A 25,945-nucleotide genomic window follows, 5' to 3' on the forward strand; every position below is an offset into this window, starting at 1 on the left:
ATTACCTTTAAATAAATTTTAAATTACAATTTCGAAAACAATTTTTTTTATTACAACAAAATAATTGTTTTAATTAATATGTGTTCACTTTAAATAAAAAATTTAATGGTATTTTGTTTTTAAATTATGAAAAATATGGATATTTTGAATTAAACTTAATTTTTTTTTGAATTACTTAATTAAAATATTTAATTTTTTAACAACCAAAAATAATAATTATTAATAATAAATTAGAGTTATGAATTTAAAAAAATAGAATATGTAGATTATGGTTAAATTTTTTAAATTACTTTTTTAATTAAATTTTTTAACAAACAAAATAATTTTAGTTGCATATAAATGAATTTTATAAATTAACAGCCGGTTTCACGAAACACATTTAGGTGAAAAATAATTAATTTCAGTTTCACCTTTTGACTTAATTTTTATTTAAATGGTCACGTTTTGGCATTTAAATATTACTTAAATACTGTCATATGTAACCATGGTTACGCTGTTCTATCAGCTGAATTCCCATTTGTTTACCATTTTGACAAAGAAATACAATTTATTTGTTTACATAAATCAGCTGTTATTCTTACTAACATCCCTGCCTTTTAATTTTTTGGATGCCAAATGTCAATAATGCTAAAACGCAGGAAACTTAAGTGCAAAGTTAAATAAAAATAAAAATTAAAATTAAATGGAACTTAATTTTCAATTAATGTATTTCGTGAAACCGGCTGTAAAAAAAATATAATTAAATATTTTAGTTGAAATAAAATTTATGTTTTTTTATTTCTAATAATTCAATTAAGTTTTGCTCATTGAAACATTTAGAAAAATTAAATTTTTAATAATAAAAATTATAATTTTTATGTATTTCATTTACTCATAATTTGTATTTTTATACATTTTCTTTTCTTTGAAATATTAAAAAAAAAATATTATTAACAAAAATTAAAATTAATTTTCTCATTTCGAAAAAAAATTTAAATTTTTTAGCATATTTATAATTTTGGCATAATTCAGTTCAAAATCCACAATTTTTCATACATTTAACATTTGGCTGATTTACTTGAAACTCTCATAGAAATAACATTTCATTTCTAATTTTCCTTTTCATAAATACATATATTTTGTATATAAAACTTGTTGATCCATTCATTTATTAGATTTATAAATAATAATATTGTTTCTTTAAATTTTTTACGAAATAATTTCAAAATTTAGTATTTGAGGGCCTCATTAAATGAAAAATAAATAATTAATTTTTTTTGTAATTTTCATATATTTTTTACACTGCGCTTACAAACTTGCTTACTTCCTATCATGCCTACTTCCTAACATTTCTTACAATCAAATGTTCAACGTACATATCTCTACCATTTACAAACTACGTTCACATTTTATTCACTACGCTCAATAAAATGTTAAACTTTTAGTTACCAATCAGTACATTTTCTATACAGAAATTAAGAATACAAATTCATTACTTGCTACATATACGATAATCATTTAAAATACTATAGTCATTTACTTGATGAACAACAAAAAGAAAAACGCAATTGCATTTGAACAAAGCTAGAAGCTAAGCTAGACACTAAAATACAATATGCAGCTTAAGCTTAAGAAATATTTGGCATAATTTTAGGAGCAGCAACGGTAGTTCTTCGTATAAAAAGCATTAAGATTAAGGCGAAAATGCATAAAAGTATTTTATTGTTTAAGCAAGAAAAAGAGAGCTCTTAGCGTGAGCAGCATTTGATTTCAAATTTTTTGATATTGTTTGGTTATATTTTCTTTAATTTAGTGCAAAATTATGAAAATTTAGCATGTATCTTTTGCATATACAAAGTTTAATTTCAGTGAGTAACGGGCGTAATAGCAGTAAGTGGTAAGCGCAACAAATCAGCTGTAGAACTATGCATGATGGCATAGAGAAAATGTTTACTTTTTGGATTGTTTTTTGTAAGTATTTTTTATTTTTATTTAAATTTAAATTTAATTTTTTTGAATTTAATAATTTTTTTTATTGCTACCACAAGTTGTCAGTAAAATTTTCTTTTGAGATCACTACAATGCCAACAGTATGCTAATATATATGTGTGTATGTATGCCGAGTGTTTTGCCAACAACATTTGCTCGCCTGCAGCGCTCCCTAAACTCTACTGCTGTATGCTCTTTGCCAACAGCTGTTGTGACGAGTTGCATACTTTAGAGTTAGAAAATGAGTAGTTTCACTACTTATAAATATTTGTTGTATTGTTTTTGTTGTTGTTGATTGATTGAATTTTTTCTTTTCAACTTTTTCGCTACTGCATTTAAAGTTAAGAATTAATCATATGTATGTATGTAAATAGTATAGCTGTAGCATATTTATAACTATTTTAAGTATATATAATTAATTTTTTATATTATATTATATTTTATATATATATTTAAATGTATATGTGTGATTTGATTATTCATAAATAGCGGCAACGCTGTGGTGTATGTGTGTGTGCTTGTATTGTTTTTGCTGTTTTATCACGTTTTGAGAATGAATTGTGGTACGCCAGCAAGTATGCAATGCAAATAAGTCAAATGCCGACCAACAAACAGAAAACCAAAAACAAAAGCATGGCGCATAATAGCAAAGCACTCAAATGATGTGTGTGTGTGTGTGTATGTGTGGATACATGTTAATATATGTATAAGTGCTAGTTGAATTGTGCTTCGCAACATCGAGGTTCGCAACAAGTTGCTGGCGCTTGGCAGCATGTTGCGCGCTACAACAAAATTACGCTACCCCCCCTCCCCATTCACCGCCCACACTTTAGGCTGCGTTTTGACTCTACTGCAACGCTGCTGTTGTTGTCGTTGTTGTTGGTGATTGTAACGGTGATAGAGGTGATTTTACGGCAGGCGACAGCGGTGATGATGGCATTGAGGGTGAGGACGGCGTCGACGATATTGTTGTTGCTGGCGAATCCATGTTATTGCGTATGTGTTGATTCTCCGGATTTGCCATCACCGATTGTATGAACTCCGATGTTTCGAGCTGCAATTGCGCCAGTCGGCGTTGCAACAATTGATTGCGTTTCACCAGTTTGATCGTCTTCAACGCTATCGACAGCAGGCCTTCGGTTTTCTTGATCTCACACATGCTGGAATATGTATCGGAATCGGTGTCCTCCTCTTCATCGCTGCCATAATGTCGCTTGTGATTATTGCTGTTGTTGTTGTTATTGCTGCGCAATTTCGTTGTTGGTGCCAGGAATTGTTTGTCGCTGTTCATAGATGGTGCTGGAAATACTGTTTTAACGGTACAATGAAGCATTTGTCGTGTTGTTTGGCTGCTGTGACCTATGTTGTTGTTGTTGTTGGCGGTGGTAATATCACTGTTATAACGCGCACCACTTGTTATGGAATGTACTTCGCAGTCTTCTTCATCTAGTGTGCCATTATCCAGTTCCATGTGTTCGTCGATAATAGCGCGCACCAATTCCGGTCCCATCGTGGATGAGGAGACGAAATTTTCGGATATTTCATGTACGTCCTCGTCGTCGTCCTCCTCCTCCCCCATATGCAATCGCTGGATGCGCTCGGTGTACGATTCACTGGCGTCGCTTGGGCCGCGTACACGCAGTGTTGATGAATTCCGTGCGCCAGCCACTGGAATTAAAAGAAAGTGGGGTCACCATTAGTTAATGAAAAATGCAATCAATTACATAGAGTGAATGAAGAACTTTGAAATCTATAATATAAAAATGAATCGCAAAATGTGTTGCTAAGCGCACAACTCGAGAACCGCTGAACCGATTTCGCAAATTCTTTGTTTAGAATGTTTTTAGAGGTACCGAGATGGTTCTTATGGAGAGAAAAATTAGAAAATTGCCTAGAAAAGTCTTAAACCCACAATTTTCGTATCACCCATACAAACAATTTGCGTCGTTAGTCTCGAAAATAGTCGAGAAGGGCCAAACCGATCTGGCTAATTTTATTTTTGAAATATTTATGGAAGGCCAGGGAAGGATTAGAAAGTGAGTATGTATCGAAAAATGTGAGGAAGATAACAAGAAGATGATTTTATTTTTTTATTTATTTACTAATTTAATGTATACCTTAGCCACAAAAACGTGTGACCGGGTCTGCTAGTATGAAATAAATATTTGATAATATTTATAATTAAGCATTTAAATATATAAATATCTTAAAAAGGTTTCCGACAAAAGCACATAGCCTTAATTCAGTATAAAACACATATTGAAAATTATAAGACTAAAACTGGATCTTACTTTGCCCAACATTAACACTTTTCTGATCAAATTTTGCAACAAACGTTGCCGGAAGAAGTACCAGATCGATCTATAGTGTTAATACTTTAGGAATGAAAACCTTAAAAGTAATTTAAAAATTAAAGCACAATCTCAGATGGTGTAGTCTCACCCTATCGAAATATAAAATACTTGACTCTGGAAAGGGAAAAAAATTATTTACAATTTGTTCTAGTCGGGAAACGAAAGCTTTTTCGTACCGATCTTTAAGTCTCTAAAAACCGTTGAATATACCAGGAGGACTTCTGAAACCTTGAACCAGATTGTCCCCAAGGCAGTACCTTTCTAGGTTTCCATATTGGGAACCATGGAGTGTGTTCTAAAAATCATACAAACATCCAAACCAGACTTTAACATTTTAAATCGAGTACTGATACTGCTGAATTCAGAAAGGATTACATCTTTTACTACTAGAAGTAGAAGTTCAATTCCATATGACATTATATTTAAGAACAAGTAAGGAAAGGCTAAGTTCGGGTTCAACCGAACATTTTATACTCTCGCAATTTATTGATGTAATTTTATAAAGATAACACAATTCGACCCATATATTCTGAATAAAGTTCAATAGAATAACGAAAATCATCATAAATAGTATATGGGGACTGAGGTAATTCCTGAACCGTTTTCACCACCTAGATATAATATATCGAAAACTATACGCACACTTAATTTTATATTATCTATAATTAGGTATATGGGATCTGGGGGAAGTTATGACTCGATTTTAACCACTTTTGGTACATAGACAAAATGTGATAAGAAAAAAATTCAAATGGAATGAATTACATTAAAATATCTGAGAGATTTACCTATATTTTCGGTGAAAAATTATTCTTAGGCACCGAATTCTTCATGTTTGATATCAGGGACCTTGAAAAGTCATGGTCCGATTTTGACAATTTTTCCACAAGTGATGTCACAGCTCAAATACAGTATTTGTGTAAAGTTTTATTTCGCTATCTTTATCGGTTCCTTATGTATACATTGTAAAGTGAAAGGATCAGAAGGATTTAAAATTGAGTTATATGAGAAGTAGGCGTAGGTGTGAACCGATTTCGCCCAACTTCCACCCGTGTCATCAGGGTGGAAGAATGTGTTATATACCGTATTTCATTAAAATCGATCGAGTAGGTCTTGAGATATGGTTTTTGACCCATAAGTGGGCAACGCCACGCCCATTTTCCATTTTGTAAAAAAATCTGAGTGCAGCTTCCATCTGCCATTTCTTAGGTGAAATTTAGTGTTTCTGACGTTTTTCGTGATTGAGTTAACCCACTTCTAGTTGTTTTCAACGTAATCTTTGTATGGGAGGTGGGCGTGGTTATTATCCGATGTCTTTCATTTTTGGACCGTATAAGGAAATGGCTAAAAGAAACGACTGCAGAAAGTTTGGTTTATATAGTTTTATTGGTTTGCAAGATATATACAAAAAACCTAATTGGGGGAGGGCTCACGCCCACTTTTCCAAAAAAATTACATCCAAATGTGCCCCTCCCTAATGCGATCCTATGTTCCAAATTTTGTTTTCATATCTTTATTTATGGATTAGTTATGACACTGTATAGGTCCCATTTTCGAAAGCAACCTCCTCAGCCAAGGAATATGTGTTCCAAGTTTCATTAATATATCTTAATTTTTACTCAAGTTATCGCTTGCACGGACAGACGGACAGACGGACTTCCGGATTTCAAATCCACTCGTCTTCCTGATCATTTATATATGTATATATAACCCCATATCTAACTCTTTTATTTCTTGGTGACACAAACAACCGTTATGTGAACAAAACTATGATACTTTGTGCAACAGGTTGCGAGAGTATAAAAATAATCAGATGATACTAACAAAGCTTCCCGTTATTTTTTGAACGCACCTCGTATGTCTCCGTGGAATTGGGATATGGTAAAATGTTTTCATTCGAAATGAAACAAGTGAATTCACTTAAACTAATTACAAACACAACGTTCATAACAAATAATTGAAACTGTATCGTTAAAAAACAGAATTGAAACAAAAGCAATAACATATGTATGTATATGACCTACCCAGTGGATCACGTGTCGTCAGCCAACGCCCAGTATTTCACACAGCCACAATTAAAGCACACACTCTTCTACTATATACTATGTATACTATATATATATTTGTATATATCTATATTCAAGTGCATGCGTCATGGCACACGAGTTAATTCCGGAAAATGGGTCACAACACAGTGTAAAATCTTACAGTTACGTGCGATGCTACGAGCGTTGCATTTAATTAGCAATATTGCTGTTGATAATCGGAAACAGGCAGCGCAGTGCACTTTGGAATGTGCATAAAAACAAACAATAACAACAACAGCAGCAAGAACACAATATGTACACAGAATCGCTTGCAAATGGCAAATAAACGAGTAAATAAGCAATAAAATGTGTCAGTCTCATTCGATCGCCGGCAGTATACGCGTCAAAAACGTGACCACACCAGAAGCCACAGCATTCAATGCTGCCCGGTCACTTGAGTAGCAGTTGAGTGCAATGAGGAAGCATAAAGCGTGTAGCGTGGGTTATGGGTTAGCCAGCCAGTGGCCAGCCAACATGTAGCTGTATAAATAAATCTGTGCTTATATATGTAGAGCGCGTGAGTAGCAGTAAAAGGGTTGACCCACTCAGATGATTCATTGTTCTCGCTGCTATCAAGTTTATACTCGTAGCATAAGCAAAGCTATGAGTATATGAGTATATTTATTTCAAGCGATGGTGCGTTGTCTCCTTGCCTTTCAAGTGTTCGCTTTTGTCGCAAGGAAATGAGGTCACTTAAACATGCGTCTATTGAATTATCAACACCTCACCTACTTTTGTTAAATGAATGGAGCCGAGTCAGTTAAGTGTGTGCCTATCACTAAGAAGACCTTTGGTTTGAAACCCACAGAAAGATCAGAGAAAAAATAAGAAATTGACTCCGCCCCAAGGGAAGGATGGAATGGAATTGAATACAAAGGAGAGGGAAGGAAAGGAAAGGATAGGATAGGATAGGATATGATAAGATAGGATAGGATAGGATAGGATAAGAATAGGATAGTATGGGAAAAAATCAGTCGGAGTTTAAATTTAATTTTTTAGAAACTATGAAGAATAACAAGACCCCGTTAAAATGACAACCTGCCATTTATAGTGTTGTTACAAGCGTTTTTGTTTATTTTTTATTTTTTTCCTTAATTTTTACAAAAACTTGACCCCAATTGCCAGAACAACAAAAGCATTTCCATGAATTTTCTTCCAACAGCAGCATGTAATGCTTTGTAATTTATATTTATAAATGTATCTTATATCTTATCACATATGCACAAGCGTGTGCAGTTACTTTTGCTGTTGCGGCATTTTCGATTGCACATTGAAAAGCCGCACGACAGTCGGCTCAAGTCAAGTGGCCTCGTTATGAAAGCCCACAATGAACTACATACAGACAGAGCGAGGTGATTGGTGATTATCAGTAGACCTACGTTCAAGGCATGTGCAAGTGCTCTTCGCAATTCCAGTTAGTTCTACTTAGGTTTAAATTAAAAAAAAAAAACTTAAGTACTAAGTCACAAACCGGTTAACTCTTGCTCGGAATGTGTGACGCATGCACTCTGACTAATTGATTGTATAGCGGAAAATTAATGAAATTTAATAGTGTGGAAAATATACTTATTTGCTAAGGTAGTTGAAGCTTTTAAAATTTTTTGTACTAATTATGTTCAATAAACGCTTTTAAGAAGCAAACAGCTCAGGAACGCCGAACAAATTAGTAAATGTTTTTCTGTTAAAGCTCCCATAAATGCACTATTAAACGTCGATTTTCTTCGAAAAAATCTTTGTTCATCGAAGATCTTTATGCAAAAATATCGTTTAATATTTTCTGAAAATATATTCAAAAACAATATGTTTTTTCAGCGATGTTTCAGAGAAAACATTCAAAAGATCTTTCAGAGCATTTTACTTATTATTAAAAATTGAGAATTATCTTAATGTTTAGTTTTTTTTTAATTAAATGAGACTAAATTTGACACCATGTAAGTGGAAATTAGTTAGCTTGTGAGGTCTATTTAGCGAGTTTAGTTTATATTAGGTTTTGTCAGGTTATATTAAAGTATAGGACGCCTCCCAAAGCCGATATTAGAAAGAGAGAGATCTGACTCTGAACTTATTATTTTTCCAGATAGTCTCATAATTGATGTGTCCCATCCTTTTAAGCTTATACGAGTCTACAATGTAGAAGGAGGATAGAGTCATATGTAGAAGTTCACGTAAGTGAGGAAAGTTTCTGACAGTCATTCACTTGGGAGTGGCCAGGAACGATTCTTTTACATGTGGCTCAACCAGCTCACGACTTCCGGTCTTAGACCAAGTATCCTCTGGGTAGCCAACAGGGTTTGGGACCCATCACATAAAAACACCCCCAATGAAAAAGACAAAACAGCTTTGGATGAGAGACCCCAATTTTTATGTGTGGGTGTGGGTGTGGGTGTGGGACTCGTGGTGGGAGAGAGACTCCGTCGTCGAGTCTTGGCATTCACTCCGGTGGATGAACGTCTAGCCACAATCCACATCAAAGCGAGGTTCTTCAACATATCGCTGATTTGCGCCCACGCCCCGACGGAAGAGAAGGACGAAGTGATCAAAGATACCTTCTATGAGCGCCTAGAACGTACCTATGAGCGCTGCCCCCGCCACGATGTCGAAATCGTGCTTGGCGATTTCAACGCTAGGGTGGGTAAAGAAGGTGTCTTTGGCACAACAGTCGGAAAATTCAACCTCCATGACGAAACATCACCCAACGGTCTGAGGCTGATCGACTTCGCCGGGGCCCGCAATATGGTCGTCTGTAGTACTAGATTCCAGCATAAGAAAATCCATCAAGCTACTTGGCTGTCCCCGGATCGAATCACTCGGAACCAGATCGATCATGTTGTGATAGATGGACGACATGTCTCCAGTGTTTCTGATGTGCGTACGCTTCGTGGTCCCAACATCGACTCGGACCACTATCTTGTAGCAGCTAAAATACGCACCCGCCCCTGTGTAGAAAAGCGCACACGTCAACAAACACAAGGAAGGTTCGACATCGAGAAGCTGCAATCACAACCGACAGCCGAACGATTTTCTACTCGACTTGCACTCCTTACGTACACCTGCAACCGAAACCATTGGTTTTCGGAAAAGTCAAAAAAGCAGCTGGTGTGATGAGGATTGTCGTCTCGCAGTGGAGAGAAAACAGACTGCCTACCTCGCAATGTTGCGATCGACCGCAATACGAGCGGGATGGGAAAGATACCGAAAGCTGAAGAGGGAAGCGAGACGCATTTGCAGACACAAAAAGAAAGAGGCCGAAATGCGTGAGTATGAAGAGCTTGACAAGCTGGCCGACAGGGGTAATGCTCGAAAATTTTACGAAAAGATCCGGCAACTAACTGAAGGTTTCAAGACCGGAGCACACACCTGTAGGACCCCCAGAGGTGATCTAGTTATTGATGACCAGAGTATACTGAGTTTGTGGAGGGAACACTTCTCCAGCCTGCTGAATGGCAGTGAAAGTACAACACCAGGAGATGGTCCACCATGGACCAGATATTCACCATGCACCAAATTTTGGAGAACACCCGTGAAAATAGGATCGACACACACCATCTCTTTGTCGACTTTAAAATGCTTTCGACAGCACGAAAAGGAGCTGCCTTTATGCCGCGATGTCTGAATTTGGTATCCCCGCAAAACTAATACGGCTGTGTAAGCTGACGTTGAGCAACCCCAAAAGCTCCGTCAGGATCGGGATCTTCTTTTTCCAGACTGGATAAGGAAGCGAAGCGTATGGGTCTGGTGGTGAACGAGGACAAGACGAAATATCTCCTGTCGTCAAACAAACAGTCAGCGCATTCGCGTCTTAGCTCCCACGTCACTGTTGACAGTCATAACTTTGAAGTTGTAGATAATTTTGTCTACCTGGGAACCAGCATTAACAGCAATAACAATGTCAGCCTGGAAATCCAACGCAGAATCACTCTTGCCAACAGGTGCTACTATGGACTAAGTAGGCAATTGAAAAGTAAAATCCTCTGTCGACGAACAAAAACCAAACTCTACAAGTCTCTCATCATTCCCGTCCTACTTTACGGTGCAGAAGCGTGGACGATGTCAACATCCGATGAGACGGCACTAGAAGTTTTCGAGAGAAAGGTTTTGCGGAAGATTTATGGTCCCTTAAACATTGGCAACGGCGAATACCGCAGACGATGGAACGATGAGCTGTATGTGTTATTCGACGACATAGACATAGTCCGGCGAATAAAAAAACAGCGGCTACTCTGGCTAGGTCATGTTGTTCGAATGGATGAAAATGCTCCAGCTCTGAAAGTATTCAATGCAGTACCCGCTGGTGGAAGCCGAGGAAGAGGGAGACCTCCACTCCGATGGAAAGACCAGGTGGAGAGGGACCTGGCTTCGCTTGGAATAACCAATTTGGCGCCAGACTGCCAGTAGGAGGGATACGTGGCGCGCTGTTTTGGACTCGGCTATAACCGCATAAGCGATGTCTACGCCAGTCTAGAAGAAGAAGAAGAGTCTACAAAATCTCACCCCTATTCGCCGAAGTTGAACTATCTTTCATTTACATACATTCTCTAAGTTTTAAAAATTTTCCCATAAATTGCCCTCTCTTCGCACACTGTGTCATATACATACAACAATTTTTTTGTTATCTGATATCTGTTGTACAACGCTTGTCGCCGTTGCAGCGTCAGTTTTGTTGTTATTGCAATTATATATTTGTTGATGTTGGCATAAAGCACAGCTGACCTTATGCAATGCCCCATTGCAATGAACGAAGTTAAATACAGTTGATTTCATTGTTACTTATTGACTTTATGGCGTTTCCCTTTCTACCTACACGCATACATACATATGCACAGACATGTAAAATTACACTCGCTCAATTTAGAGCTATTCACGTTCATACATATATGTATGTATATATGATTCAGCGTAGTTATGTGCGTGGGTATATTGTTGTTTTGCTTGCATTGGTGATGCGCATGCAATAAATGTGTATGCAGAAGTATGTGTGTATGTGTCTGTTAACGTGTGCGTGTTTACGTTATTTCCACCCATCATTTGTCATTAATAATTATCGGTAATAAAACTAAAATCGATTTTATACGGTGTAATTGGGACGATGAACAATAATATCTTTCAAGTTGAAGGTCTGGAATTAAAAGTTATGACTTTTGTGGGAAATAAAGTTATTAAAAGCATTCTTATTCGAAAAAGGAACAGTAATAAAACAATATTTTGAAGAAAAAAACTTTTTCAATTATAAAAACATGAAGTATTTACAAATTTTAAAATATTTTAAAATTGAAAAAAAAAAATTAAGAACAAAAATATTTCAAAGCCAAAATATGATGCATACCTGGTAAAATTAAATGTTTAATACCTTTTAAATAAAAAGTGAAAAAATTTAATTAGACTATATTTAAAAAAATTAAAAGTAAATAGAACATAATTTTCATTAATTTATTTTTGTTTAGATTTCAAAAATTAAATCTAAATAATTTGGAATCACATATTTTTCAACATTTGGAAATTTTTATTTTAATTATGTTGGAACTCCTTTCATAAAATAATTAAAATAAATAAAAATGTTACACAAAAATTACGCCAATAATTATTTTAGAAATCAATATGCTCAAAAAATATGTATTAAAAAATTGTATTCAAAATAATTATAAATTAAGAAAATAAATACAATTTTAGACTTGAAAAATAAAATAAATAATTATTAAACAAACTTAATGGAGATTGTATTGAGAAAATATTTATTAAATTATTATTAATACAGTATACTACAAAAGCAAGATTAAATTAGTCATAAAATATTTATTAAAATAATTCAAAATATTTGAATAGAAAAAATTTGAATTTTTTTCTTAAATTCTCAAAATTATTTTTTTTTTTAGTAAATTTAATAAGAGTTAAAACTAAAATTTAATTTTTTTTCTAAATTTTAAATATTTTTCAAATTAAAATTTTTTTATATTAAAATTAAATGGATTTAGAATCAAAAAATAATTTTGCAATTTTTCTTATAAATATTAAAATAATAAAATATTAAAATTGATTTTATGAAAAAATTTATAAGAATTCTTAATAAATGTAAAAAAAAAAATCAAATTATTATTTTATTCACTTCTATCATATAAAAATTATATTAAATATAGTTAATTAATAATTTTAAATTCTAAATATATAAACACTCAACACTTTCATTAACTATTATTATATAATTATATTTACACAAATCACTAACAAAATCGCACATTTTCACACTTCAATTCACTTATTCAACAAATGTGAGCACAAACGGCAAACTAACTAACTGACTGACTGACTCATCACATTCACTTGGCAATGTCGCTACTAACAACAAGTAAACCATTGTTTGTTTGTTTGTATGTGCCTGCAACACATAATCAACGAAGCCTTTGTGAAACCCCACTACACAATACAAGTATTTTGTATATTTCCATTTCTAACTCTTATAAATCTCATACAGTACCTATCCCTTTACACTGCCATGCGACTTAAGCTGCCAATAAAGCGGCCTATTGACTGCGCGCGGCTCGTGTAGCTAAATGTGCCATGAGCAAACTCGTGTTGGCATAAATTAATCGTACAAAAGCTTTATAGCTTGATATTTATAAGTTGCTCTTATTTGCTAACAGGTGAGCAGAATATTTGCGAAACACAGAGACATACTCGCGCACACATATACGCAGTGCAATCGCAAAACAGACTCGAGGGAAAACGCGTTAATTATGCTCGATGTGGCTTAGATTAATTAATGGAACATATGCTTATATACCTATGTATGTATATATAAAGTGCTAATTTATGTAGCTAATAATGCGATTGTGAGACGTTTAAATAATGACTAACGTGATAATATGCAGGCGGATGCATGTGTGAGTTTATGTGGCGAATTTATTATTGGAGTTGCCATATTGTAGATGTTGTGTAATGTATTTTAAGGAAATTCTGAAATTATGGTAGACAAATACTGAGAAAAAAATTAATTTTGGAAAAAAAATTGCGCAAGTAGTTGCCAGATGTTCGGAACAAGTTTGTATAAAAATATCCACTCTTTCACTAAAAACTATATTATATAAAGTACCACAACTTCGCAATCTGGCAACGCACACGCCAAGTCGTCTCTTGAATGCCTAAAAAGGCAGACACGTGGGATCTGTTACGCTATATTTGTCACAGTTAGCACAACTTAGCTGCCAACTAACGGCGAATGCAAGCTGTCAAAGGTTTAATTAGATGATTTTTAATTTCGTTGGAAATTTTTATGTCTGAAAGAAGCTTTAAAACGTTTATTTGACTAAATGCCAAGATATGCAAATGCCTGGAGATTACGAATGCATTTGCTGAAATTATTTTCAAAACATTTCTAGTCATGCTGATGAAAGAAACTTGCTGTACGGCATTTATTATGAAAACTGTGGCTTAAAATAGATATTTCAGTTAAGTAACAGTATTAGTAATGGTATGTTGAAAATTTGTGTATTTGTAGACTAGTCATGCCATTTTATTCAGCTGTCATGAACGCCATATGATTAATGTGTAGCGAATCAAACAAACAAACAACTGGTATAAATACAGTAAACTGGCATAATAAGTAGAGATCAAGATAGAGGAGCGGTTATACCACTTTAGTGTTATCCAAATAAGTTCTTCTTTCGAATTCAATTGTATAATTTTTATTAATTAGCAATTATTTTAAATTTAATTTTAAATATTGTTAAAAAAAATTTCAGATATTATTTTTTATACTCTCGCAACAAATGTTGCAAAAGAGAGTATTATAGTTTTGTTCACATAACGGTTGTTTGTAACACCCAAAACTAAACGAGTTAGATATAGGGTTATATATACCAAAGTGATCAGGGTGAAGAGTGGAGTTCAAATCCGAATGTCTGTCTGTCCGTCCGTCCGTCCGTCCGTCTGTGCAAGCTGTAACTTGAGTAAAAATTAAGATATCTTGATGAAACTTGGCACACTTATTTCTTGGCACCATAGGAAGGTTGCTTTCGAAAATGAGCAAAATCGGACCACTGCCTCGCCCACAAAAAAACCGAAAACACCTAAAGTGCCATAACTAAGCCATAAATAAAGCTATGGAAATTTGGTATGAAGGATCGCACTATGAAAGGGCATATTTGGATGTAATTTTTTTGGGGAAGTAGGCGTGGCCCCGCCCCCTACTAAGTTTTTTGTACATATCTCGCAAACCAATAGAGCTATATAAACCAAACTTTCTGCAGTCGTTTTTTTAGCCACTTCCTAATACAGTCCAAAAATGAAAGAAATCGGATCATAACCACGCCCACCTCCCATACAAAAGTTAGGTTGAAAATTACTAAAAGTGGGTTAACTCATTAACGAAAAACGTCAGAAACACTAAGTTTCACATAAGAAATGGCAGATGAAAGCTGCACTCAGATTTTTTTACAAAATGGAAAATGGGCGTGACGTCGCCCACTTATGGGTCAAAAACCATATCTCAGGAACTACTCGACCGATTTCAATGAAACTTGGTTTGTAATAGTTTCCTTACATCCCAATGATATGTTGTGAAAATAGGCCAAATCGCTTCACCAACACGCCTACTTCCTATATACCAGAACTTTGAAGACAATCTGAATCGTTTACTTTACAATATATAAAGTAAGTACTAGTGAAGATATCGGTGCAGAACTTTGCACAAATACTATGTTAATAGTGTGGCAGCCCCATTCTAAAAATCGCCAAAATCGGACCATAGGTGTTTAAGGCCCCATATATCGAACACGAGGACCTCGGTGCTTCTAACCTAATATTATGGTTTCCAACTTTCAATGGACCTTATACAATATATATGACGAATATGTGGGTCAAATTGTGTATTATATAATATAAATAAAGTTAAATAAATAAATTGCGAGAGTATAAAATGTTCGGTTACACCCGAACTTAGCCCTTCCTTACTTGTTTTTATTTTAACATTAAAATATATTTTTCTTTATAAAAAATTATTATTTGAATCGAATGCACTTTTAATTAATACTTATTTCTTAATTAGAAGTATTTTTTTCTATCTTCAAATTTAATTTAAAAAATGTTTATTTATTTATTATTTTGTTATATAATTTTTGTTTTAAATAAAAAATAAAACAATTATTATATTTTATTATTTATTATGTATAAAATTATTTTTACTATTTTTTTAATAAAAGTTTATTTCGATATTTAAAAAAAAATATAAATTTTAATTTTTTGTAGACTAGTTTCTATTTTTAGTATTTTTTTATTCAAAATATTTTTCTGTCGTAATCAACAGGCATCAGGTTTACTTACATAACCCGAAATTGCAAGAGAAATACATAACTAAATGACAGTAATTGCATTTACGTAATGAATATTTCACAATAAGTTCTATGCATTAGTGCTTTACAACAAAAAAACTAAGAACAACTACGTTGCAGCAAATGTTACGAATGACAGCGAATATGAGCGAACAAAAAAAAAACCGTTACGCTCCGATGACTTGCAGTCGCGTATGACAAATTGAATTTCTCCGCATTTTTCCATTTCATTCTACTTTTATTTTACTTTCTCAAACGTGGGCGCGCACAACACAAGCATGTGTCAGAAAGTTTGCATAAACTCTATGTAGAAAGATAAATATCGAATGGCATTTTAGAATTCTTGAATTTCTTGAAGCGAAGAACGGGGAAAGAATGCTGCTGTTTCTTACTTTCTGCGATGAGATTGCCAGCGTTGAGTTAGTAAAATCAAAATATATTTTCTATGAATGTGTGGGTGTGTGTGCTTTCGCTTATAAATGCAAAAATGCAAAATACACAGCGTGACCATAATAAATGATCGCATCTATATACATTGCAACAACAGCAATTGCCTGACAGCCGTCAAACGAGCAAAAGTTGAGAATTAATGCAAAAAAAAAAACAAAAAAAAATGGAATAACAAACGAACAAACGAAAGCGAAGCTGAATATGAAGGGTGAAACGCCCGGCCACGTGTTCCGTAGCAAGCGCAGTTAAATTTACATTACGCATGCATTTCTCGGGAATGACAGCCGAGGCATACAACAAATGCATTTGTACACAGCAACGCGGAGGCATTGTAAGCTCGCCAAGCCTAACTGACGGCTAGCTCTCAATATTATGTAAATGAACTTGATGTTAACTACTTTTCCACATGCAAACATACGCACACACACACACACATACGTGTATAAGCAAAGCGCGCTTATATAAAATTCATTTCATACGCTCCCATGCCTTTGGCATATGGTGTCGGACGCGTGTCCACGTTACGTATACGCCATGGCAAGCCGCGTGCGGGCACCCCTAACTAATTAGTTGCTTCGTTGCACACGCACACACATACATATTCGTGTTAACATTCTGTCGGGGAACTTACCGTAATTTATAATGCTAGATGTGCCACTGCCATTTGCCGCTCCGCTGCCCGCCGGCGCCAACGTTGACAATAATGCGTTTGCCGCCGCGTTTGGTTGGCGGCGTATTTCCTTGAGATTTGCGCGTATTTGTCGCGGCTTCTTCTCCGAACAGATTGTGGGCGCCATAGTAGCTAAGCTGCAGCTGCGTAATCTAATAATTAAAAAATGTATCTGTCGTTGATACTACAGTGTGTGCAGTCTGAAAAGAGTATTGGAAAGAGAAAAATATTCATGAGATAAGTTGTATATTAAAATTTATATTAAAAATTAATTAAATTAAATGTATTTAAAATATAGTAAGCTCTCCATTCGAATTGAACTATATTACAATTTTGCCAAAGATAAAATAATAAAAAAAATCAGTATTAAATATCAAAATATGTATTTTTTATTTTATTTTATTTTGTTTTATTTTATTTTATTTTATTTTATTTTATTTTATTTTATTTTATTTTATTTTATTTTATTTTATTTTATTTTATTTTATTTTATTTTATTTTATTTTATTTTATTTTATTTTATTTTATTTTATTTTATTTTATTTTATTTTATTTTATTTTATTTTATTTTATTTTATTTTATTTTATTTTATTTTATTTTATTTTATTTTATTTTATTTTATTTTATTTTATTTTATTTTATTTTATTTTATTTTATTTTATTTTATTTTATTTTATTTTATTTTATTTTATTTTATTTTATTTTATTTTATTTTATTTTATTTTATTTTATTTTATTTTATTTTATTTTATTTTATTTTATTTTATTTTATTTTATTTTATTTTATTTTATTTTTAACGCCTTCCTTCCACACTAACAGCACCCACACCAAAACCACAAGCTACACGTGCTTGCTTCTCATGATATCCCGTTTGTATAATGTTAAATTAAAAATTAATAAAATAAACACGCTCGTGAGGAAGATCAAATATCAGCCAGGCAGTGAGTAACGGGTTAGTATAATCCACCACGCACTCATGTTTTGAATTGAATTTCAAACAGTAAGAGTATACATCGAGCGTGAGATTCTCACCGTTCTCTAGTGTTGTCATAATTTTGCTCGTAGGTGGAAAAACTTTATTTCCAGACAAATTAAATTGTGTTACGTGTACTTCTACGAAAGCAATCTGGGAAGACGCCATTTAAAAACATTAAAAAGCATTTAAAAGTATTAAACACGACTCATAAACTCAGAGTTTGGCATCAAAAATCGCCTCAAATCCCGTTATTGGTTTTTTCAAAAAACCCTGATTTCATATTTCTATTACTCAGTTGTGTAGTTTGAGCGTGCGATCTCTGAGTGAAACGTGTTTAGCAGTTGTTTCAGTAACACACCCTCGAGAAAACGTAATTTTCCCATTACAATGGCCGGCCAGGTTATGGCAGTCAACCGACTTGCAAAAATTTCTCATAAAATTTCAGCAGCACGTCCGGAAGCAGCTTGCTAAGTTGTAATGTCGAAACGCACGCGCAAAAAAAAATGAAAAAAAAAATTGTCGGTAAACTTGGGTCAAACAACTAGCAAAGGTATAAGCGCTGAATTAACATTTGTTTTTGTTTTTTGGTGATTTCATTTTCTAACTGCTGGCATGGACAGATATTAGATTATTCACACTCGTGTGCACTTAAGTCGTCGACTTTTCTACAACGAAAAAATAAACACACGCATACCGTGTATGTATGTCTGTCAATTCTCAAAGCCAAAACGACGTAAACATTAAAGGGCAAAAAACAACAACGCACAACAACAATGAATGAAAACAAATCATTGTACACTCAGAAGACAACATCAGTTTCAGAGTAAACGCTTCTATATATATATATATATATATATATATGTACGTATATATACACCTACTTGTATAAGTTCGTAGCATATGTTGAGCAACTTGGCCTACAAAAGGAAAACGAAAACTCTTAAAGTAAATATAAACATACATTCAAACCTATCTAAGTATAAATTGGTATGATGAACGGAAAACGACGGCACGTGTAGCGTCTGCAATTACATATAATAGAATTGAAAATTAAATATTCAACGCGAATGGCGGCTGTCAATGACCAATAAGAGAGGGCGAATATGAAAATTCAAAAATTACGAAAAATGTTAGGAAGCTGCTTCCTGATTTCTGCCATTTTTTTGGAACTTTTGAAATTTGTGAAGAATTTATATTTTTAATTTCCTGTAATTTGAACGAAATTTTCGCTGTTTAAGGCTATGTATGCCGCCTTCGTTTCGCCACCTCTCTGCTCGATATGCTTGAGTGTTGCTCTCTTGTTGAACAATCATAAAATAAAGTAACAACATAGTTATCAAATTGAATTCAATACATGACAGTATGATGGTAGCTCCTTAAAGTGGTATAATTTCTCGCTATTTAATCTTCATTCAATTATGACTGTCCATTTAATTTATACCAGTTCTTATTCGATTCGTCCCTCTCTAAGATTGAGTGAATCGAAGGCATACTTATGCAATCTTGAATTGATCCCACTCATTCGAGAGATCCAGTATTGATGGTTTTCAATTTAATTACTACTAGGTGACATAAGCTGAAAGGGCTAACGCACTTCGCCGGTGGTTTTGAAGGTTTTCGAGCCCCTTATTGAAGTAGATGAAGTTGAATCAAAATTACAAGCTTAATTGTTTGAATAGTTTATTATCCCTTGTAGCAGCTAAATTATTATCGAAGAGCTCAAAGACTTCGAAATTGATTTCAGCTTTGGGATACAATGCAGATTTTGATGCTCTATTATTCCTTTAAGTCCTTCGAAACTCAAATTTACCGAGGTTCCGTTGACGTTATACGAAAGTTTAACACGATATTGATTTCAAAAACAACGGTTAATCGAGCTTTACTATCTATACATGACACGTGGCAAATTGGTTATGATAAGGGGACTTAATGGTCCTTTATCTTGCCAGTTGTGATAAGGCACACATATACACATACATATGAGTAGTTAAGTGCAACGAATTGCCCGAGTAAACACAGGAAATGTTAGCTTAATGAAATGTTCGATTAGCTTTAATTAGTTACGATATGTAACCTTGTCGTTTTATTGTTGTTGCTCATGGCTGTAGTTGCGGTTGTTCTTTGCCATCTGTGGTTTTTACCTACTATTCATCCCTACACTACTTCTCGTTGCTTTAACTAGACCTAAAACGACCTTTAAATTTGAGTTGAGAGTGTACGGCCCCAAGCAGTGATTTCAAATTCCGAAGGTTACGCATAAAATTAGGCGTAAAACCCCAGAAAGTCATTGTGGTATGAAAGTGAACATTTCTGGAGCGCTGGCATATGTTTTATTGAGCGGAATAGCGTAAAGCCAAAAACAACAAAAATGCCTAAAATAATTTCTGGTAGCTAGTCCAACAAAGCGACAAATTATTTGCACACGTGTGTGCGCTCATTACACGCGCTATCAAACAGCCAGTCAGTCAGCCTAGCCATTCTAAGCGGCGTGTGCAGACCCGTTTAGCGGGCCATATGCTTACTGTTATGCCCAAAAAGCACAGCTATGACCAGATAATGGTCCGAGTCTATATTTGGTCCTCGGAGCGTACGCACGTCTAAAACACAGGAGACATGTCTTCCGTCTATCACAACGTGATCGATTTGGTTCCGCGTGTTTCGATCAGGAGACAGCCAAGTAGCTTGATGTATTTTCTTATGCTGGAATCTGGTACTACAGACGACCATATTTCGGGCCCCAGCGAAGTCGATCAGCCTCAGGCCGTTTGGCGATGTTTCGTCATGGAGGCTGAATTTTCCGACTGTTGTGCCAAAGACACCTTCTTTACCCACCCTGGCGTTAAAATCACCAAGCACGACTTTTACATCGTGGCGGGGGCAGCGCTCATAGGTGCGTTCTAGGCGCTCATAGAAAGCATCTTTGGTCACATCGCTTTTTGTCGATTTTAAAGCTGCTTTCGACAGCACGAAAAGGAGCTGCCTTTATGCCGCGATGTCTGAATTTGGTATCCCCGCAAAGCTAATACGGCTGTGTAAGTTGACGTTGAGCAACACCAAAAGCTCCGTCATGATTGGGAAGGACCTCTCCGAGCCGTTCGATACCAAACGAGGTTTCAGACAAGGTGACTCACTATCGTGCGACTTCTTTAACCTGATGCTGGAGAAAATTATAAGAGCTGCAGAACTAAACCGAGAAGGTACAATCTTCTACAAGAGTGTACAGCTCCTGGCGTACGCCGATGATATTGATATCATCGGAAGCAACAACCGCGCCGTTTGTTCTGCTTTTTCCCGCATGGATAAGGAGGCGAAGCGAATGGGTCTGGAGGTGAATGAGGACAAGACGAAATATCTCCTGTCATCAAACAAACAGTCGGCGCATTCGCGTCTTGGCTCCCACGTCACTGTTGACAGTCATAACTTCGAGGTCGTAGATAATTTCGTATACCTGGGAACCAGCATCAACAACACGAACAATGTCAGCCTCGAAATCCAGCGCAGAATAACTCTTGCCAACAGGTGCTACTTTGGACTGAGTAGGCAATTGAACAGTAAAGTCCTCTCTCGACGAACCAAAATCAAGCTCTACAAGTCGCTTATCATTCCCGTCCTGCTCTACGGTGCAGAAGCTTGGACGATGTCAACATCAGATGAGACGAAACTAGGAGTTTTCGAGAGGAAAATTTTGCGCAAGATTTATGGTCCTCAGAACATTGGCAACGGCGAATACCGCAGACGATGGAACGATGAGCTGTACGAGTTATACGACGACATTGACATAGTTCAGCGAATAAAAAGACAGCGGCTACGCTGGCTAGGTCATGTTGTCCGAATGGACGAAAACACTCCAGCCCTGAAAGTGTTCGATGCAGTACCCGCCGGAGGAAGCCGAGGAAGGGGAAGGCCTCCACTCCGTTGGAGGGACCAGGTGGAGAGCGACCTGGTTACACTTGGGATCTCCAACTGGCGCCGAACTGCGAAGGAGAGAGAGAGGTGGCGCACTATCGTCGATTCGGCTATAACCGGCTAAACGGTTGCAACGCCAATCACATACATACATACAAAACGACCTTTAAATTTGAGTTGAGAGTGTACGGCCCCAAGCAGTGATTTCAAATTCCGAAGGTTACGCATAAAATTAGGCGTAAAACCCCAGAAAGTCATTGTGGTATGAAATTGAACATTTCTGGAGCGCTGGCATATGTTTTATTGAGCGGAATAGCGTAAAGCCAAAAACAACAAAAATGCCTAAAATAATTTCTGGTAGCTAGTCCAACAAAGCGACAAATTATTTGCACACGTGTGTGCGCTCATTACACGCGCTATCAAACAGCCAGTCAGTCAGCCTAGCCATTCTAAGCGGCGTGTGCAGACCCGTTTAGCGGGCCATATGCTTACTGTTATGCCCAAAAAGCACAGCTATGTAAATATATATCTGTGTGTGCGTGTGTTTGATTGCTCGTGCACAAGCCCACTTGAAGTTTTATTGATCTCTTTCGATGCGCTTCGTGCATGACGACAACAAAATTTTCACTGTTGTTGTTATTATTATTATTATAATGTGTGATTCTTCTTTCATTTTTCTTGTTTATCTCGGCATTTGGCAATCGCAGACAACGCTAAAAATTTACGTGTGTATAGATAGCTGTAATTGCTGGCTTTAATACATAGCTGCAAGTCTCTATATATTCATTTTTGTGCGCGCGCGAGTTTATTTACGATTTTCTACTCGTTTTTTTTATTTATTTCGTAATTTTGTTTTCATTTTTTGAAATTTTTGATTGTGCTGCAATGGAGGTAACGGGGTTACGCGCGTGTAGCCGTGCAGCGATATGACTGCGTGACGGAAAGCTCGCGGTATTTTGCTTAATTTGCTCGCACACGCCCACTTGAATTTAGCCGACAGCTAGCCAATATCGGTATTTTGCATAGACAGTCGAGAGGCGGCTACTGTTTAGCGTGGTGTTAATTAGAAGGTAGGGACATACATAAATACACATACATATGCACATACTATATCTGGATCCATACATATGTGTTTATGTCTGGTCTAAAACTTTTTGTTGTCAGATTGAGGAATGCTGAACAAAATAAATACGAAATTGCATATTTTTCCGATGCGTAGTTTAAATTCACACATATGTCAATAGTCTAACTCACTCGGAAATTTACCGATTTATTGAAGATGAAAAATAAAATATGGAGTCTCGAAGAAGATTTGCAACTATTTCAGACATTTTTGGTACGAACTCAGTTTATGCTAAGCCCAACATTTTAACCTAATTTCATCAAGTTGTCGCTTATATTATTCGTTAAAAATGTAATCAGGGGAGCTCAAATCACTTTAATGATTATATGATTGTTCTCATGAATTTCCGACACCAAAAAATACCAGGAACCTAATATCTGCTTAAACCTTTTTAAATCAAGAGTGTGAGAGAATACCGTTGCAAGGAATTTGAAAGAGTTTTAGTCCATTTTTGAGTTTCATTTGACTTTGATTTGGAAATTATATGATCAAATGGTGGAGCGCTACATATAGGTAAGGTTAGTCTGGTTGGCCAAAGCCACACATGAACCAGTTTTGGTCCTTTGCCATGCCAGATGTGACGGCAACTCACATAGGTAATGGGAGTAGTCATCATTTGTCGCGAATTTTAGTAGGTTCTGAGGTTTTACTAAGGATACCTCTTCCAGATTCTCGTACTGTGGGGCCACAAAATGTTGGACTTGCCTTGACAGTGCAGGACAAGCGCACAAGAGATGTTCCATTGTTTCTCTTATACCTTGCTTTTGACATTTCCTGCAGTCATCTCGACATATGTTTTACATATGTTTCTACCGAATTAGGTTGTGATTTAATTTTTTAAAATCATAATAGATTTTTTACTAACTATTTTTAGTATAAGTACAAAAAAGTTATTTTCTGGTACTAGGAAAATATGTTGTTCGAAAATATTTTTATAAAACTCTAACAGTTGCTGGAAGCTGATCATTAACATGCAGTGCAGTCAAACCCAAGACGCAAACCGGAGATCGTTTCGGAGACTTATGTAGCTAAACAATTATTAATAACAAACTACGAAAATTATATCAGAAAATGATAATTTCTGCACGAGTATCATAAAAAGCAATGTGTCATAAAGCAAGTGTGCAAACTGCGCCGCTGAGCGTTCTTCGTTTACCAACGGCCGTTTGCTGTTGCTCCAATCTTTTTATCACAACTACACATGCGTGCAAAACACAGACAGCATGCTGTTTGTTTGCTGCCACTGGCACTCAAGTTTGGCAAACTAAATGTTTAGTGGAAATTTCATGCAGCCGCAAACCACTGTTGCCAGGCGCAACTACGCCAACAACGCTGCGCACACATGCAGCTCGCGCAGTCGCCATTAGAAATGCTAATGAATGCACAAAAAGTAAAGCAACGGCGCATGTCTTCGATAAGCTAAACAAATTTGCGAGCAGTAAAGCAATAAAACAATAAAAATAATAAAAACACAACAAACTGGACGGGAAGTCTGTCATGGGCATGAGAACAAACACAGCAACAATCGGAGGAAATGGCAAATCAAAAAAAATTAAAATTCACGTAATTAAAGCGCTGGAGTGGCATGCGCGTGTTTGGTGTTTGGCACATATATATGTATACATATATTCAAATGTATGTGTGTGCGAGCTAGCGTGTGTTAGAGTGTGCTTTTGTGTGCCGTTGTGTCCAAACGCCCACCACACCTATTGAACTGAACTACTGCTTAACATACAGCGCTGCCAGACGGTGCTACAACAACGATGACACTACAACAACAAAAAAGCAACGCGTTTCCTGCGAACTTGGCCGACCCAATCGTGAAGTCGTCGCCGCTCAGCCGGTCACTGACGTAGCGCTCTATTATACATATATATATATATATATATGTGTGTTGCGGTCAGCCTACAAAGAGTATGCGTAAAGCGCGTGTGTACAATAATTTCGAAAATAAAGTATGGCAGACAAATATACTTATATACATATTTCACTGGAATTGCTGCAGGCAAATGTGGTGCCAGCGTTCATATACGGTAGCTGCGAATATTTATTTGCCCTCACTTTTCGAGAAAAAAGTGCTAATTTCATTATCTAAGCACATGCGCGTGTTAATGCCACTATTCATGCACACGCGCCTACTCATACAGACACTTTAAAGGGTATTTCAATTGCAGAAACTTCATGTTGCCAGCCTATTGGCGGTCATTCTGTTTTCATGCGGCGCCTCGCTAACCCATTGTTGTTGTTTTCGCTTTATTCGTACATTAATGGCAAATGCCGTGAAAAGTTAAGCGATTAAGTTCGCACGTCCAAATGATAAAATTTTATTGACGAAATGCGCGCCCCTGATGGCACCTACCGTGGCGATTGTGACCGTAGTTTGATGACCAAGCAGAATATGATGACCGAATAATTAAGCAAAATAACAGCCGATTACTCAGAAGCTTTGCTTGGAGCTCGAAGTTATGACTTCATACTTGAGCTTTCGGCAAATTCCACGTAACAAGCTTAAAGCTAGTACTTGAATCTTTAAAATAATAGTTAGTACCATTTGAAAATTGATGATGAAATACTAAAGAGCGGTTCAATTAGTCAATAGTAACGCATTAGACCAATGACCCCATTGCAAAGTTACTAACTGAAGTTTACGTAGAACCCGTACAGTTCGCAGGAGTTCTTGGACTTGGAACCGTTTTATCGAACTATAAAACAAAAGCTCGAGCTTCCGACGATTATTTGACTCTACGCGAACTGACACAATTCTTATTTCGCCGACTTCGAATATATTTGAACTCGGGAAGTTCGCTAGCCGTTAATGATATCACAAATAACTGCTTTACCCTCATATAGCTGCTGAATGTTATCATCTCAGAACTTCAGGCTGTAGTGGTTAGACGAATCTGTCCAATCAGCACCATAGAAACCAACGTTCCCATATCCGCATTTGGCCAAACAAAACAAAAGTCTTGGGCTCTTTCAACACAATACCTATGCGACCCAACGGAGAACCCATTACACGAAACTTTTAAGTGAGTAATAGTAGGTTTGCTATTATGGCGGCGCTTTGTTAATATTCAAACACATTCAAT

At 35.8% G+C, this 25,945-nt stretch overlaps 1 protein-coding gene across 1 annotated transcript in view; it reads right to left on the minus strand.

The window, feature by feature from the left end:
- Positions 1-421: 421 nt before the first annotated feature.
- The window catches only part of LOC105219549 (probable basic-leucine zipper transcription factor C), a 44,769-nt gene continuing 19,245 nt past the window's right edge, over positions 422-25,945 (minus strand). Inside the window, exons 2-3 of the mRNA XM_011195769.3 lie at positions 16,811-17,049; positions 422-3,636 (exon numbers count right to left, since the gene is read on the minus strand). Of these exons, the coding sequence (XP_011194071.2) occupies positions 2,816-3,636; positions 16,811-16,976 (987 nt within the window). The 5' untranslated portion in view covers positions 16,977-17,049 and the 3' untranslated portion in view covers positions 422-2,815. The remainder of the gene's footprint in view (positions 3,637-16,810; positions 17,050-25,945) is intronic.

Source organism: Zeugodacus cucurbitae, chromosome 2 (assembly GCF_028554725.1).
Source record: "Zeugodacus cucurbitae isolate PBARC_wt_2022May chromosome 2, idZeuCucr1.2, whole genome shotgun sequence".
Taxonomy (NCBI): domain Eukaryota; kingdom Metazoa; phylum Arthropoda; class Insecta; order Diptera; family Tephritidae; genus Zeugodacus; species Zeugodacus cucurbitae.